Genomic DNA, 16,152 nt, shown 5'->3' with positions numbered 1-16,152 from the left:
GTAAAATAGAACTTGAATTCATCAGTATATTTACGGTATATTTTGAAAATGAGGCGGTATGTTTCGGTATATTTCTGAGGGTCTGACGGTATATTTTATCGGAATATCCGCGGTCACGCTGCTCACAAATTTTCCGGCCGCGGACAAGGAAACACAGAAATAACGGTCGCATATTTCCTGAAAATCAACTCGCGGAAAACACATTCGGAAAATTCCGTTGATGGACGTTTCAAAATTGTATAAATTATAAAACGATTGGTTAATAAAATATAGGGGATCGCTATGCGGTGGATATCTGTTTTGTACAATATAAAAACAATCCTGTATTTAGTACAAAATAAAGTGGATCTTGTGGTGCGGTCGGCTGCGTCGATTTGTGCTTTGATGAAATCATAACCACATACATGTTCGAATGGGTGCATGTATGTAAATCCTCAACGAAAGATACATGTTCGTGTGTGTGTAGTGGCTCGTGGAAACATATGTGCATATACTAAGTGATTGGTGGGGTGTGCTTGTGTGTGTGTGTGCGATCGACACAAGAAGTGTATGTGCGTGTGTTTAAGTGTTTTAAAAACAAATATATGTACAAAAATACATAAATTCATATGCACATGGTGTTGTATGTTTGCGATTTCGATTACAAACGCATTTTTAGCGCTTTTGCGTGTGTTTTAAAAGTTAGTTTTTACTCAATAATGCGTATCTAACGCGAAGCATGCGGTACAAAAACAATTGTTCAGCCGAGACAAAAAACAGTTCGCAAGTACTATTTAATACGATCGGATTCGGATTCTAAGATTCATAAGTAAGTGAATATGCATATTTAAGTTTTGTAAATCAGTAGTGAAGTGCTGAAATAAAGTACATAGTATTTATACCTAATATTTCTGTCTGAACATATGTACGTATATGTGTGCATGTATGTATCTTCCTCTCGAACACCCACACACTGACAGGTACAGCATACGTGCTCGGAAGTATGTAGATATGTGCATGTTCATGTTATGTACAGCTGCGGCAGAAAAAATAGCACCATGGTTTCTGTAATGATGATTTTTGTTTAAACAATGTTTTTTATGAACGTTTATAAGACATCATAAATTTTCATCACTTTTTTACTGCAAATTCATGCTGCTATTCAGCTGGTCCCCATTAAAATTAATCAAATAATTTAATTATTAATTAGTGATAAACTACTTTTAATATGGTGTATATTTAATATATAATTGTATACATTTATATTATATTGTTTTTATAATGGAATATAACAATATTATATATAGGTGTATAATTTAATATGGTGTATATATATCTATATAAACTTATTTTCCCGTGTGGTTGGAAACCTGTACGATATACATATGTATGTACATACACATTAACGAAAACGGTTCAGCAGGTTCAGCAACTTGCCATTCTGTATATTTCAATATCATTCGATCCCGATAGAAAAGATATACAGAAGTCGTCTTCAATAAAACAGTCACCGTTTTCAACAAAAAAAAAAATAAATAATTTGGTTTTCGTCGGACCACAGGATTAATGTGTACACTTTTTCCTTTAGGTAAAATCAACTGTTATTTAGCAATTCGCTATGCCCATGACGTGCAGTCAAAAGTTTAATCTTCTTGATCTCACGAATACAAGTTGTGTTGAAGTGTTATTTTTGTTGCTTTTTTCATAAGATCCGTTAGCATTGTGAGACAAAGAGAACACTTCTCTGAGGGAGGAAACATGTAAACCTATTTTCTATTACAGCAAAGTGCAAAAAATGTTGGATACTGAAACAATAAAGAATACAAAAAAACAGTGCTATTTTTTTCGCCGCCGCTGTACAGATGCATGTGAAACGCTCACCTCTGTTAGGGTTTGTTTATTTATTTGCTGAAAATACGATTTTCTGTATTCTGTATCAGCATATTTTTGTTTAGGTTCACTTTGGTTCGCTTCGGTTTGGTCCGTTCCGTTGTGCGTTTCTTCTCTACCTGTTGATATCCCAGGTATCCACAATCTTGTCTCTAAATAGAAACTCGTTGTGTCATTAGTCTTACCGCCGATCCGATGCATGCGTCGTGCGCTGTTGTTGTTACTGCCCCTGTCTTCGACGGTCGACGCCGGTTAGGGTTTTACCTTGAACTAATACGTAGTTAGTATTCCCTGCTGCGAGTACCTATGCACAATCGCTGGGAATCGCTACGTAGTGATCTGTGATCTGCCAGGCCAGGGCAGGTAGCAGTTGAACAATCCAACAACCAAACAACAGATACGATAGCACCAAACATTGTCAATGCCTTTTTTCTTTCCCTGTTTGCTCAGCTCTGTATTTTATCTGAAATAGGACTGAAAGAGAATTGTCGAGGTCGGGTCGCTGTTACAATTCTCTTAAACAACATTCAAAATAAATTTTCTGAGAAATGGTTGGTTTGCTGCTTGGTGCTGGGGACCCCACGTGAACCATGTAAAGACGTAACAATTGTGAAATTATATGTGAAATGATTTATGTTCAATCGCAAAAAATTTGGATTCCTTCATGTAATAAATAATAAAATACGATGAAAATAGAGTAATATTTAATATCCATTCAAAGAGAACAAGGCCAGGCCTGAAGAAGTATTTTTTGCCCCAATAAAATATGAATATCTTTTTACAATAGATAATCATCATTTGCGAAAGCAATAATATATCAGAGACTTTAAGAGCCAGAAGAGCCACAGAATTTGTCTGTAAATTTTTTTGTGGTTTATATTTATTGACGCTACATACTGTTTTTAAACACATTTAGATACATATGTACGAGCTATCTTCAAATTGCAACTGTATATCCATAGCTGATTGTTTATGCTTTTATTTACCCATGCGGAGGATAGTATAAAAGTCTTTCGGACCACAATATTACATATACTATACATACATATATATAAGTAGATGCCATTGGATGGCTATGTATATCAATTAGCTGACAAAAGATCTGTTGATCAATCGACAAGGGCCACGCAGCTAGCCTTCTATTCTTGTTAAATATATGTAGGTAGAGTAATCTTCTCAGTGCATTATTTTTTCACTTTAATTTCTAGGGTGGTGGTAGAGGTGGTGGTGGCCTACGAGATAAGATTAAATGGGTAATATCACTAAACGCCAGGTCTCGACAGCAGAACACGCTGTATCTCTTTATACCCGATACTCAAAATGAGTATTGGGGTATATTAGATTTGTGGTGAAAATGGATGTGTGTAACGTTCGAAGGAATCGTTTCCGACCCCATAAAATATATATATTCTTGATCAGCATCAATAACCGAGTCGATTGAGCCCTGTCTGTCTGTCCGTCCCTATCAGCGCCTAGTGTTCAAAGACTATAAGAGCTAGAGCTTCTGTGATATGTCACTGCTCTAAGTATATTTCAAAACTTTTCCCCGCCCACTTCCGCCCCCACAAAGGGCAAAAATCTGTGGCATCCACAAATTCAAAGAATCGTAGAGGATTACTATGTCTTCCACAGAGCAAAATCTGAACCAGATCGTGTAATTATTCTAGCCAGAATCAAGGAAACAATTTCATTCTTTCTTGCTCTGTCTCTCTCTAACACACAGGTTTGTTCGGTTTTGCCAATTGCAAAATATGAGTTCAAGGATCTCAGAACCTATAAGAGCCAGAGCAACTAAATTTGGTATCCACACTCCTGTGATATCGGACCTTGACCGTTTTGTGTCAAAATTTCGACACATCCCTTTCCGCCTCCGCAAAGGACGAAAATCTGGGGCATCCACAAATCTCAGAGACTATTAACGCTAGAGTAACCAAATTTGTTATCCGCACTCCTGTTAGATCTCACTATAAAACGTATACCTCAAAATTTCGCCCCACCCCCTTCCGCCCCCAAAAAGGACGAAAATCTTTTACATCCACAATATTGTAGATACGAGAAAACTAAAAACGCACAATCACAGTGGCTACGCAGCGCCCGACGTCACGCTCAGGCTGATTTTCTGTCTCTCTCCCACGCACTCTTTGTCGTGTCGTTTAATATTCGCGGCGTCTGCCGGAGGAGAGCCATACTGACTAAGTATCGGGTATAAATGTAGAGTTTCGGTGTCCGCAGCAACTCACAACGTTCCCCCTCGTTCCGTCTCTAGCAATACTTAATATTTTGAGTTTACTTATTACTCCCAATCTCTGAGCTTATAGTTTTTCAGGCGCTCAAAATGAATATAGACTAGGATATGTATATATATATATAAACCGCATTTAACCTTTCGAGCCAGCCTTTCTGCCTGCCACTGCGACCTGGCAGAGTCGTATGCTGTATTTTAGAAAAAGATTATCTATCCAACAGTCGAGCGTTATCATAGTTTTAAGTACATATACATTCATACATATGTACATACATGCTTGTATATATGTACATATTTATATATGGTTGTACTATTAATTGTACTGTTTTTTCAACGTATTGTAAACACTTAATTAAAGTTTGACTTCACGTTAATTTGTTCCTTTACTATTAAGTAATTAAACTAAACTATGATTTCAAATTAAACTCTTATAGGTCTCTTTGGTTTATTGAACACATTTCGGATATCACATTCCATCAAAAGCATGGATAAATCATACTTCAAGAGCAACCATATGCGGTACATTAAAGTGACGACGATACTCATTCGCGTATGCGCCGCGGGTGTAACTGGCATTATTTAGGATATCTCCACTCAAACGCCGGAAAGCTTGAAAGCTGGAAAGGAGTAAAACATGCCGCATACACACACCCGGCATGGGTCATCTGGCGATGATTTATGCAGTACCGACGAAGTGAAGATATTTAAGGACGAAGGAGACCGCGAAGATGAGAAAATATCATCTGAAAATCTGTTAGTTGAAGAGAAGTCCAGCTTAATAGATTTAACCGAAAGTGAGGTAAGTCGCAGCTTCTATACATACTATTCGTCAATCTACATATATTAAAATTCATTCATTCACAACATAATAATTTTTCTATTTATTTATTTTTCTACTTAGGAAAAGGGCAACAAAACAGTCAGGCCGGACCACAGCCCTGTTTTTAGTAAGTATATATTGTAGAATTCCATATACATTATTTGAATTATTTGAACATATATTTTTAAGTATAGCTAGTATAGCTATACTTGCCGCTGCTTGCGCATAATATTTGCAAACAAAAATGGATAAAACAAAGTGCAAAGATAGTACATACCGGTTTTTCAATATTGATAAAAAGTCTTTCCTATTGGCCAATTTAGGTAGTTTCTTGTTAATCATGTTTTCCTGTTTGAGCTCCTTTGACCATGATCTTTTGCGATCAGTGTCGTATGTATGTTTAATTCCGTTAGGCTAAAGATTGCAGATGGAAATTCGATTCACTGTCTTTACATTGAAATTCTTTTCCTGATTCTCAGAAACTTTTTAAGTTATTTAGGAGTTTGCTATGGCATTGTATAGTAATTCATCTCACTAGATCAAGTTTTTTTTACATTTTTTTAAAGTCAAATCCCATTTTGAAGATCCGTGTTTGATCATATTATATAATAATATTATAGCCAGCATGAGAAACGAATTGTCCCTAATCCAATCACATTGTGTCTCTCTCTCTCTCTCTCTCTCTCTCTCTCTCTCACTATTGCTCTCTCTCTCTCTCTCGCTCTCTCTCTCTCACTATTGTTCTCTCTTTAAACCGCTAGTTCTATAGGCAAGGTCTGAGGCTCTGCTTTAAACTCGGTACTGAGTCAGTATATATGTATGATTTATGTATATGTACTTTATATGTCGTTTGGAATTGAAGTTCGCAAAAAAGGAAGCAAGGTTCGAATTGTTTGGGACATTTTTATATATACGATTTTACCGGTTTCCATTTTTCTTTACATCCTTGTTCTGTCCCTTTTTTCTATTTTGACACCAATACCATCCGTTTTATCTTGAGAATGAGTAAGCGCAGGGCTCGGGTTAGCATAACCACTGAAATTTCATTTGTTCATTTGTGTTCTATAATAATGATCCGATTTAATCCTGATTCGGCAACCTGCTAGATATGGTCATTCTTCAAAATCGTGGATGCCAAAGATGCCAAAGAGGCGAAATTTGAAAATACACAACTTGTAGCAGTGTGATATCACAACAGTCTGAATACAAAATTTGGTTGTTCTAGCTCTAAAAGTCTCTGTGACCTAGGTCTCATGTAGAAGGACAGACGCACAGGGGGTGAAATCACCAATATAGCTGGAGAAAACGTCTAGCTGCTAAGGTATTGAATAGAACATAAATCTTTTTAAAAATACAAATATTTTTTTGCGTATTTTTTAAATGAATACACCGTCAAGTAATAGAAAAAAAATATATTAAAAATAATTATTTTTACTGTGCAGACAAGTATCCCCATTGATGTTGCAAAATTAAACTTTTTATATTTGTTTATTTTTCACCACCATATATTTTTTTGGTATTCTTGGTCCTTAAATTTACTTTAAAATTAAATTTAGGTCCCCTGGTGAAGATTCAAGGCATTATGAATGCCGAAATGTAGAGAGACATTCTGAGTAACAATTTATCTGGAGAACATGCCGATAATTTGCCACTTGCCTGGATATTTTAACAGGACAACGACCCGATACATTGCTGCAGGATAGTCATCGTGGCTTAACCAAGAGGGAATCAATGTTTTGTAATGGCCTCCGCAGAGTCCCGACATGAACCATATAGAGAACTTGTGGGGAATTGTAACCAAGTCGTTGCCCAAAAAAACAGCAATTAAAAGGATTTGTGCCGAATTTTACAGGAAGAATGGAAGAAAATCACCCCTCAACAGTGCGCACGTCCTGTAGATTCAATACCAAAGCGTTGCTCCACTTTTCTTAAGCAGAAAGATCATCCTACTCAATATTAAAGTAATTTTATTAAAAATACTAGGAATACTGAGAAAAATGTATCTTTTTTAATCATTTTTTTCCAGGTGGCTTAAGTATATGAGCAGGACATTTTCGAGATGGTTTCAGATTTTTTAATTATTTCGCTGACTATATATTTTCATAACTTGGTTATTGTTGTATTAAAACACTGACATATAGAACTAATTTGAGACAAAAAATGGGAGCTGTAAAATAAAAACTTTTCTTGATTTTCGCTTAAATTCTTTTTTGTATTTCTTGTGGCTTAAGTGTATGAGCACCACTGTATATACTTTATGGGGTCGGAAAAGATTCCTTCTGGACGTTACACACATCCACTTTTACCACAAATCTAATATACCCCAATACTCATTTTGAGTATCGGGTATAAAAATACATACAGATACATACTAGTGTTGGGTAAACATTGCTAATTTTGGTGAACATGTTCACTTGTTCTTTTTAGTATGTGAGTCAACTAACTCATATTGCTTACTTTCTTACTTAGATTGCCCACTCAGCTGTTCACTGTTCATAATCCCTAACCACCACAGTTTTTGATACAAATAAAATACATTTACAGCTAAAAAAAATTGAAAATCAAAACAAATTTGCACTTGGCTTCTTGGCGTCCAACTTCCTCGAAATGATTCCAAATTTCACTATACTTTCGAATTAGCGACATTCTGAATTTTTAAAAGAGTAAACAGCTTTGCCGGTAATACAAATAGTGTGAAGTAAACGCAAATGTGAGCAACAACTGCCAGAACGCAAAATGCCCTTTGAGGAGCAGAATTGCGCAAAAAGTGAGTAGAAATGAGCAAAAATTAACTAGTGAACAAAATAGAACAAGTGAGCAAAAAATAACAGTTTGGAAGGAAAATGTTCAGTTGCTCACTTAAGTGAACCAATCCTTTTTGTTCACTCTCTCATGAGAAACACAACACTAATACATTCATATGTATATACAGATAATACAGAAAAAACGTTTTCTTTCAAAAATATGCCTTTCACTTCGAAATCTGTGTTGCTGAAAGAGCACGTGCAATAATCCTCACAGGTGCAGCTTGTGCACCATATGTTATGTTTGATAGCCGATAACTGTTCGGGTTTCTGAATGATAAATAAAAAAAAATCGGAAATTTCTTGTAAGAATTTATTTCCTTCACAAATGAGGTTTTCTCCTGCTAGATTGGCCATTTTACCCACTGTGAGACGGACGGACGGGAAGTCAGACATGGCTATATCGACTCGGCTATTGATGCCGATCAGAATATATGTACATATATACATTATGGGGTTCGAAACGCTTTCATTTGGGTAGTACACGCATCCACTTTCGGTAGGTATGGGATGCAACCAATAAGTTTGCCGCTCAAATAATGGGTGAGATTCGGACAGCAGAGGGGGCAAGGAGAGTGTGGGCGGAGTAAGAAGTAATGGTTGTGCGAAGCAATGCTTTGCGGCGCGGCCGAGTGCCGGGTATATAAAATTAACGTTTCAGCCAGGAACCTAAATTTGGGCTTCAAAGTCTGGTTTTTCGATCGATCGAGCTTATGGCTGCTACATCATAATTGATATAGTGATCAGATCTGCCTGCGTTTACCCTGTTTAGATAAACCAAGGTTTTCATTTGAAAAACATAAACTGACATGGCTCATTATGTGATGAGCATCAAGAATATTTATGTATGTATACATATACAAACATATGTATGTATGTATGGATTTTAAGATGCTTCGTTTTATGCGTTTTTAATATAATATAATATAAAATAATACATAATAACATACTCTTTGCAGGGTGGTTTTTTATTTCACCCGACTGCGTTGATCGCTTGACTCAGGAACACTTGAACACTTTATTTGTTGCTGTACTTGATTAATTATAATTGTCTACAGCTAAAAATATGATGTATGTATGTATGTATTAGCGCAAAAATGATGCATCTACCAATTTAAATTCCACAATTAGTCCATGGATTACTCGAGATAAAGAAACACTTTCTCACTTTTAAGTTGAGTCCATCCTTCAACCAATGTATACGTACATATATGTGTATATCGTACTAGTATAAATGGGCATATATAAATATATACCTGCTTATGCCAACGGTATGGAGAAGCATATGTATATAAATGTGTGTGTTTTCCAAGTATTGTTTTTACACAGTCTGCTATGCATGGGCATGTGTGTGTTATTATGTATATGTATGTGTGGAGTCGCCAAACGGTGGGGCAGCGGCAGTGAGCTTCGAAGATGAAGCTGAAGAGAGCATTAAGACGCGGCAAGAGAGACAGAGAGAGAGAGTGAGATTGTAGGTTGGAATAGGAAGAGGGTATGGTAAGGGGGTGCGTCGGATAAATAACCGGCTGGCTGCGCTGACTGTAATGCTGGCATCCGCCGTGCTGTGCCGTTCCATGGTGCTAACAAGGTGATCGTTCGCCGACACGCTACTTCACTTCTTGTTTTCTGTGTTGATATATTTTGCTTTATTTTGGTCTTCTGTTTGTACATAATTGTATGTACAACAGACACACACACATAAACATAAACGTACAGGCATGTTCACGTGCGGATGTATGGTGGGAACATATGTACATATGTATGTATAAAGATGAAGCTAATTTAAAATAGTTGCAAATTCTAAATAATTTCCAGTGTGCCCGGAACTCGGTACTATCATATATCTATATATGGATACATAAATATATGTATATGTACATAAATACAAACATATTAATGTAAGTAGAATATCCATGATTTGATAACATTCGTAAAATATGTACGAGTGCAAATCGGAATACTATGTACATACATACATAGGTATAAATGTATAAATGAACATACATATGTATGCTGATGTGCGAGGGCAAGCTTCATTCGTTGTCATTACCTCGCCATCCACACTTTTTAAATCCATAAGAAAACAGTTAACGAGCTTTTCTTCGGCATGGCAAGCATGTTGATTCTACAGAACACAGAACAATGTTTAACGACAAGGAGCGTTACAATCTGACTGTATCAGGGGCGTCGTCAAGTCAAGTTTTGAGAGGATCCCATGAATATATGTTGGTACATTAATAAAATTGTGTATACGTACATACGAGCATGTAAATCAAGTTTATGGAGTATTATGTTATATAGTACATAAATATTTACAATATATTGAAATGCTTTTTACTGTGCTATGTACTATTGTATATATATATATATATATATATAGTGTATTTACCATATTCATGCATACATCATAAATACGTAACATATGTTCCTGAACTCAGACTCAAAGTATCCTTGGAAATTAATGAGTTTTCGTGGAATCGGCAGCTTCGTTCAGCGCTGCTTAGCAGCGTAAGAATTGTTAGTGGCTGGCCTCTTTTCTGATGATCAAAATTTTCGCTTTTTCTGACGTTGTCTTGTCTACCTTCTTGACTGCTTTGCTGTGGTTTCCTCATTTAGCTTTTTCTGTTCTTCTCCTTAGCCTTTTGATTTAGGGTCTTTTGCGTTTTGTGTTCGGGTCACATTCTATTTATTGGTTACGTTACATAAGTATTTATGTATGTGTGTACATTCTTTGCGACTTCAAAATGCTAATTGAAACGAGATCAGTACATCTGTATACTGTATATGTATATAGTAATATATATATATACTATATATAATATGAGTAAACTTAGAAGGCCAGCACACAAATAAAGTACCGTCGATGGAACGCGATTTATCAAGAATTTACGTATAGAAACTTTATCGGTCAGACATGGTTAGACAACTAATTTTAGCCAAAAGGAAAATATCGGGCGACGACCCTAAACTATTGTATGTACACACATATGTATGTATTATGATTTTGAGCAGGTGTCTGAAAAAAAGAATGAATCAAAATAAAAACAAGTAAGGAAACTAATAAATGGTTGATATCGTTCATTATTTGACTGGAACTGCCATTCATGGAGATTAATCGGAGATACTTTCATCTGTTTTTCTGAAGATATTTCAAGAAAATGCTGCAAAGTAGTATCTTATAAATATATTTAAACAAGTGAGATACATAAATAACTTGTGAAACAAAAATAAAAGCACGTGGGCGTACTATTATTAAAATTATAATAAAAATAATAATAAGTATATTTATATTATTATAATTATAATAAAAATAATAATAATAATATTTATATTATTATAATTATAATAATAATACTATTTCTATTACTTTTTTTCAGATAAACTAGAACCTCATACACCAAGCTTCAATATGGGATACTTGGTATCGCCTTATCCATATGGAAACGGTGCTCCCAGCGGATTACCAGTGACGATGGTAAGAATAAGCAACTTTTAAGTAATTGAATCCCAACATTAAACTGGTTACTATGGTACTCCAAAATTTAAACTTTTGTTGAGCTATTTTTGTTTATACGTATAAGTAAGGAAATATCGGATGCATTTGTATTTAAGAAAACGTCAGATGCTATTTAAAGTCTTATCCTTATTAGAAGACCTCTAAAACATATTTACATATTTTTATACCCGATACTCAAAATAAGTATAGGGTTATATTATATTTGTGGAGAAAGTGGATATGTGTAACGTCCAGAAAGAAACGTTTGCGACTCCATAAAGTATACATACATATATATTCTTGATCAGCATCAATAGCCGAGTCGATTGAGCCATGTCTGTCTGTCCGTCCCTATGAGCTAGAGTCAGAACTAGAGTAACGTCATTTTGTATCCAGACTTCTGTGATATATCACTGTTACAAGTATATTTCAAAACTTCGCCCCGCCTCCTTACACACCCACAAAAGACGAAAATCTGTGGCATCCAAAATGTAAAAGATACGAGAAAACCAAAAACGAAGAATCGTAGAGAATGACAATATCTTCTAGACTGCAGAATCTGAACCAGATCGTATAATTATTATAGCCAGAATGATGAAAGCAATTTAATTTCGCTCTGTGTTATCGGATCTGCACAAGTTTATTTCAAAATTTCGCCCACCCCCTTCTGCCCCCACAAAGGACGAAAATCTTTGGCATCCACAATATTGAAGATACGAGAAAACTTAAAACGCAAAATCATAGAATATTACCAGATCTAGAATCTGGATCATATTGGATCACTTTTATAGCCAAACGGGACAAATCAGTTTGCAGTGGCTACGCAGCGCCCGACACGTTCAGTGTTTAGTTACGTTTTCTGTCTCTCCCGCACGCACTCTTTGTCGCTCAATTTAGCCATACTGACTATGTATCGGGTATAAATGTAGAGTTGCGGTCGCAGCAGCAACTCGTATATTTTCTGTTATATATCCATCATAAAAATACCATTTGAGTATGTTGCAGAATAAAATTACATACTATTTATTTTCGATAATTACTTTTATAATAAATTGTATACTTAAAGGTATATATTATAAAGAGAGACATGGGGTGAAAGGAGTGGTCGTGTGTAAAAGGGTGCAATTCCCAAACGCTACAATTAGTCTTAAACGACTGAGTTTAAAGGGTTAAAAGGGAGGTTTCTCACATTATCGCGTCACTCCAAATGAAACAAATTTGTAGACCAATTACATATTTTCAGACCGATAAAAGCATACAATTTCAATCTTGATAATTATTTACATAATAATTAGTACATATTTTGAGTTCTTTTGGGGCTATAAACTATTTTGAATATACGTATGTGTTGACCTACTGAGCTTTTTCATTGTAAGTCGAAGATTGTTCAGTTTAATATATATGGTTTGCTGTCGTATATTGTGGCTGGTATAGCGGAGATCAATAAAGAAAGGTTTTGAGATGTGAAAGGTTTCAACAATGATAGCGAGATTCTCGACGAACCACTTGAAATAAACTTGTGTAGGCCTGATAACACAGAGCGAGAGAAAATTAAATTGCTTTCATCATTCTGGCTATAATAACTATACGATCTGGTTCAGATTCTGCAGTCTAGAAGATATTGTCATTCTCTACGATTCTTCGTTTTTGGTTTTCCCGTATCTTTTAAATTGTGGATGCCACAGATATTCGCCCTTTATGGGGCGGAAGTGGGCGGGGCAAAGTTTTGTAAGATACTTTTAACTGCGACATATCACAGAAGTCCGGAAATAAAATGTCCTTGCTCTAGCTCTTATAGTCTTTGAGGCGCTTATAGGGACGGACAGGCAGACAGGGCTCAATTGACTCGGCTATTGATGCTGATCAAGAATATATATACTTAATGGGGTCGGAAAACATTCCTTCTGGACGTTACACACATAAATTTTCACCACAAAGCTAATATACCCCAATACTCATTTTGAGTTTTGGGTATAAAAAGATGGTCCACGCCGCTGCTGCTACTGAGCATATACTTATAACAATGTAGATTTTAATGTGGTATAGAGGGCAGTGCAAAAGACGAATAATAATAGGGATTTAATTTATTGCTGGCTTATATCAGGATAGTATGCGTTACCCAACACACATAAACATTTTGCTTATCCATACCAATTCCATTAAAAAACTAACAGGTGCTACTATTGCTTCTTGTCAGATATGAGGCGTAAATAATTTGATTTGACCATGTTTTCATGGTTACAGAAATTACAAACACATTCATTTGGCACTGACTGTTGACAATACCTTGTGAATTGGAAACGGAATGGATATATTGAATTTGACCCCAAACAAAATCGACTCTGTGAGTGGCGTAAATTCAATTTATCGGTGCTCACCCACAGGTTTCGTATTTGCTCTTGGTAGTCTTCGACAAAGAGGAAATGGCCGTGAACAGCAAAGAAAAATCTGACCATAGGTCCTTGGCCTCATCATCGGGGTTATATACTTACATGTATGTACATACATATGTACTATTAAGACTACAGGCATGTGGCGGCTGCCCCATCTTCTTGTTTAACTGTTGCTTGGGTCACTGGTGTCACCCCACAATACTTACTGCTTATATATATGGCTCGTTTTATACGCCTTGCGACTTACTCTGGACTATGATAACAATGAAAGGTTAAGTGCAAATATACCTCTTAAACTAAAAAGACAACATGACAGAAGTGAAAAAAGCCTAAAGAGCCTTAGGCCGAAAGGTAAGCTATTCAGAAATAGTCCGTATAAAAGGAAGAAATTATCTTCTTCACCTTTCGTTAAACCCCTGAAAACTGGACCTAAATTTCTTTATTTGCAGAATGTACATACATATGTATATATACTTTGCAATACATTCGGCTGAGAAGAACACTTTTGATATCAATATCCATAAAAGCTGGGTCTATTTAGACATATCCGAATATTTTTATACACAAAGCTGTTTTTCTGTAATTCATAACAATTACAATCAGGCAGGCACCGTTCTTCATTTACTTTTGCGGATTACGTTTTCAGCCAACACGTTTCGTTTTCGTTTCTCCAGTTTTCACCAAAACGAAAATTGTTGTTGCACTGGCCAATTTTTTCCGAGCCAAATTTGACGTTGGGGGTAAAATAAAATTATTTATAAAGAAATTTATAAAGAAAGAAAAGTTAAATTACCCTGATATATGTAGGTTGTCAAGTTTATGTTCATGCACCATCTATTTTTTCCTTTTGCAATTAGGGGTCGTTTCGTCGTATAAAAAACCGTTTACTTTTCATTTCGTCAACGAAAATGTTTTCGCTTTGAAAACGAATACAACTGATTTTGAATTTTAGGTGCCACACAGCAGGCATTTTCGGTTTGTTTAAAAAATTCTTGTACTGTGGTTTTTTCTTTTCTTAGACGTTAACATGCAATGACTACATCTTTCAAGAGGCGATGCAGTTACTGCACCGTCAAGTGGCCCGTGTGAAACCAGCAGAAGGCTGTTACGCGCGGATCCCAGGCAAAACGCAGCTCTCCTCCCGCCCAACCGACCGACGGGCGCTGCCGCTTGAAGCACGGTGCGTAGCCGATCCGAATGCGAACATGCAAAGATAGCTATTACACTAACATTCGAGGAAAATTAGGACTAAACTTACTAAGAAACTAAGCATGCAATCAAAATACAAATACCACTACAATTACTAATTACTAGAAAGGTGTGTAAGGATTAGTAATTTAATAAGAGGAAGAGAATTAGTGTTGGATATAATATGGTAGAGGGAATTATAATCCGAGCATAAGACCCTAAACGGTTCATGCAAGGAATAATTCGATCTACAAAGTGGAACAACGGTATAAAATTTCTACTCAGTCTAATAGGAATCGTGAAGTTTATGCGGCTCAACAGATCAGGGCTGTCTATGTCACCCCTGATCAAGTTGTGCATAAATATCACACCAAGCATTTTTCTACGGTTAACTAAGGATTAGTAAACCTACTAATAGTAGTCTACTAGAGTAAGATGGGAGTCCTAAACCCCCTTAAATACACCGCCTTGGAATGTTTATTGAATTTCTGATTTATCCTTCTCGAGCTAAAAACTTAACATCTAGTTTGAATAATAATTTTATTTTATTTTGAGTTTTAAATCAAATGATAGTTAAATTAAAGTTACAAAATAATCGCTTTATTTTGACATTATTAAAATTTTAAAGCGGTGCTGGCACTTGAACTATTTCCATTAGGTGCGTGGATGACCACAGAAGTGAAATTTTCCTGTAAATAAGGGAGAAAGAAGTGAATACTTGTATACATATCCTCAAGAAGATCTAAGCTCCATTGCCTCCTCTGTTTTTTAGGGTTGTCATTCAAGCTCTTTATTTGTTCGGAAAAATTCGAATTTTATTTCAGTTTTTTGCTAATTATAAGCGGAGAGTGACAAGAGAATTGGTTGTGTATCCTTATACAAACCTATCTTAGATCCCGAATGAAAATCATTGTAATTAACAAAGACATATATTTGTGCTACAATTCTCCGAAACTTCCACAGGTTTTCTAGATTTCTAGAACTTTTTAAATAATTTGTTTTCCCTAGGTTTAGTTTGTATTTTACTGTATTATTTTTACTGTTTTTTCAGAGGTAGGTAGAGACGGCCGGCAAGCTCGCTCGGAGCCCAGCACACATAGGCCGGTTTCGGCCCGTTGTGATTTTTTCAGAGGTAGTGGGGCGAAATTTTGAGATATACGTTTTATAGTGAGATCTAACAAGAGTGCAGATACCAAATTTGGTTACTCTAGCCTTAATTAACTCTGAAATTTGTGGATATCGCAGATTTTCGTCCTTTGCGGGGGCGGAAGGGGGTGTTTCGAAATTTTGAAATTGGCAAAAAAGACCATGAAACCTGTGTGTTAGAGAGAGAG

General features: G+C 35.9%; 1 protein-coding gene and 1 long non-coding RNA gene across 4 annotated transcripts in view; one reads left to right on the top strand and one right to left on the bottom strand.

Annotated features, from left to right (window-relative positions):
• The first annotated feature begins 95 nt into the window (after positions 1 to 95).
• The window catches only part of pan (transcription factor pangolin), a 55,783-nt gene continuing 39,726 nt past the window's right edge, over positions 96 to 16,152 (top strand). For 2 of the 3 annotated variants that reach the window (XM_033381426.1, XM_033381427.1), the window contains exons 1-3: positions 4,749 to 4,913; positions 5,016 to 5,061; positions 11,119 to 11,216. In XM_033381426.1, the coding sequence (XP_033237317.1) occupies positions 4,749 to 4,913; positions 5,016 to 5,061; positions 11,119 to 11,216 (309 nt within the window). Of the gene's footprint in view, positions 809 to 4,548; positions 4,914 to 5,015; positions 5,062 to 11,118; positions 11,217 to 16,152 lie in introns of those variants that run through there. The other variant, XM_001352326.4, reaches the window with a different exon arrangement.
• LOC117184364 (uncharacterized) lies at positions 15,342 to 15,908 on the bottom strand. The gene is made up of 2 exons (XR_004469676.1): positions 15,703 to 15,908; positions 15,342 to 15,507 (listed from the first exon to the last, which is right to left on the bottom strand). It is a non-coding gene; the product is annotated as an uncharacterized lncRNA (long non-coding RNA).

This window comes from Drosophila pseudoobscura, chromosome 5 (assembly GCF_009870125.1).
Source record: "Drosophila pseudoobscura strain MV-25-SWS-2005 chromosome 5, UCI_Dpse_MV25, whole genome shotgun sequence".
NCBI classification, from domain to species: domain Eukaryota; kingdom Metazoa; phylum Arthropoda; class Insecta; order Diptera; family Drosophilidae; genus Drosophila; species Drosophila pseudoobscura.
The sequence above is the reverse complement of the archived record's forward strand: the minus strand, read 5'-3'. Positions and strand labels throughout refer to the sequence as shown.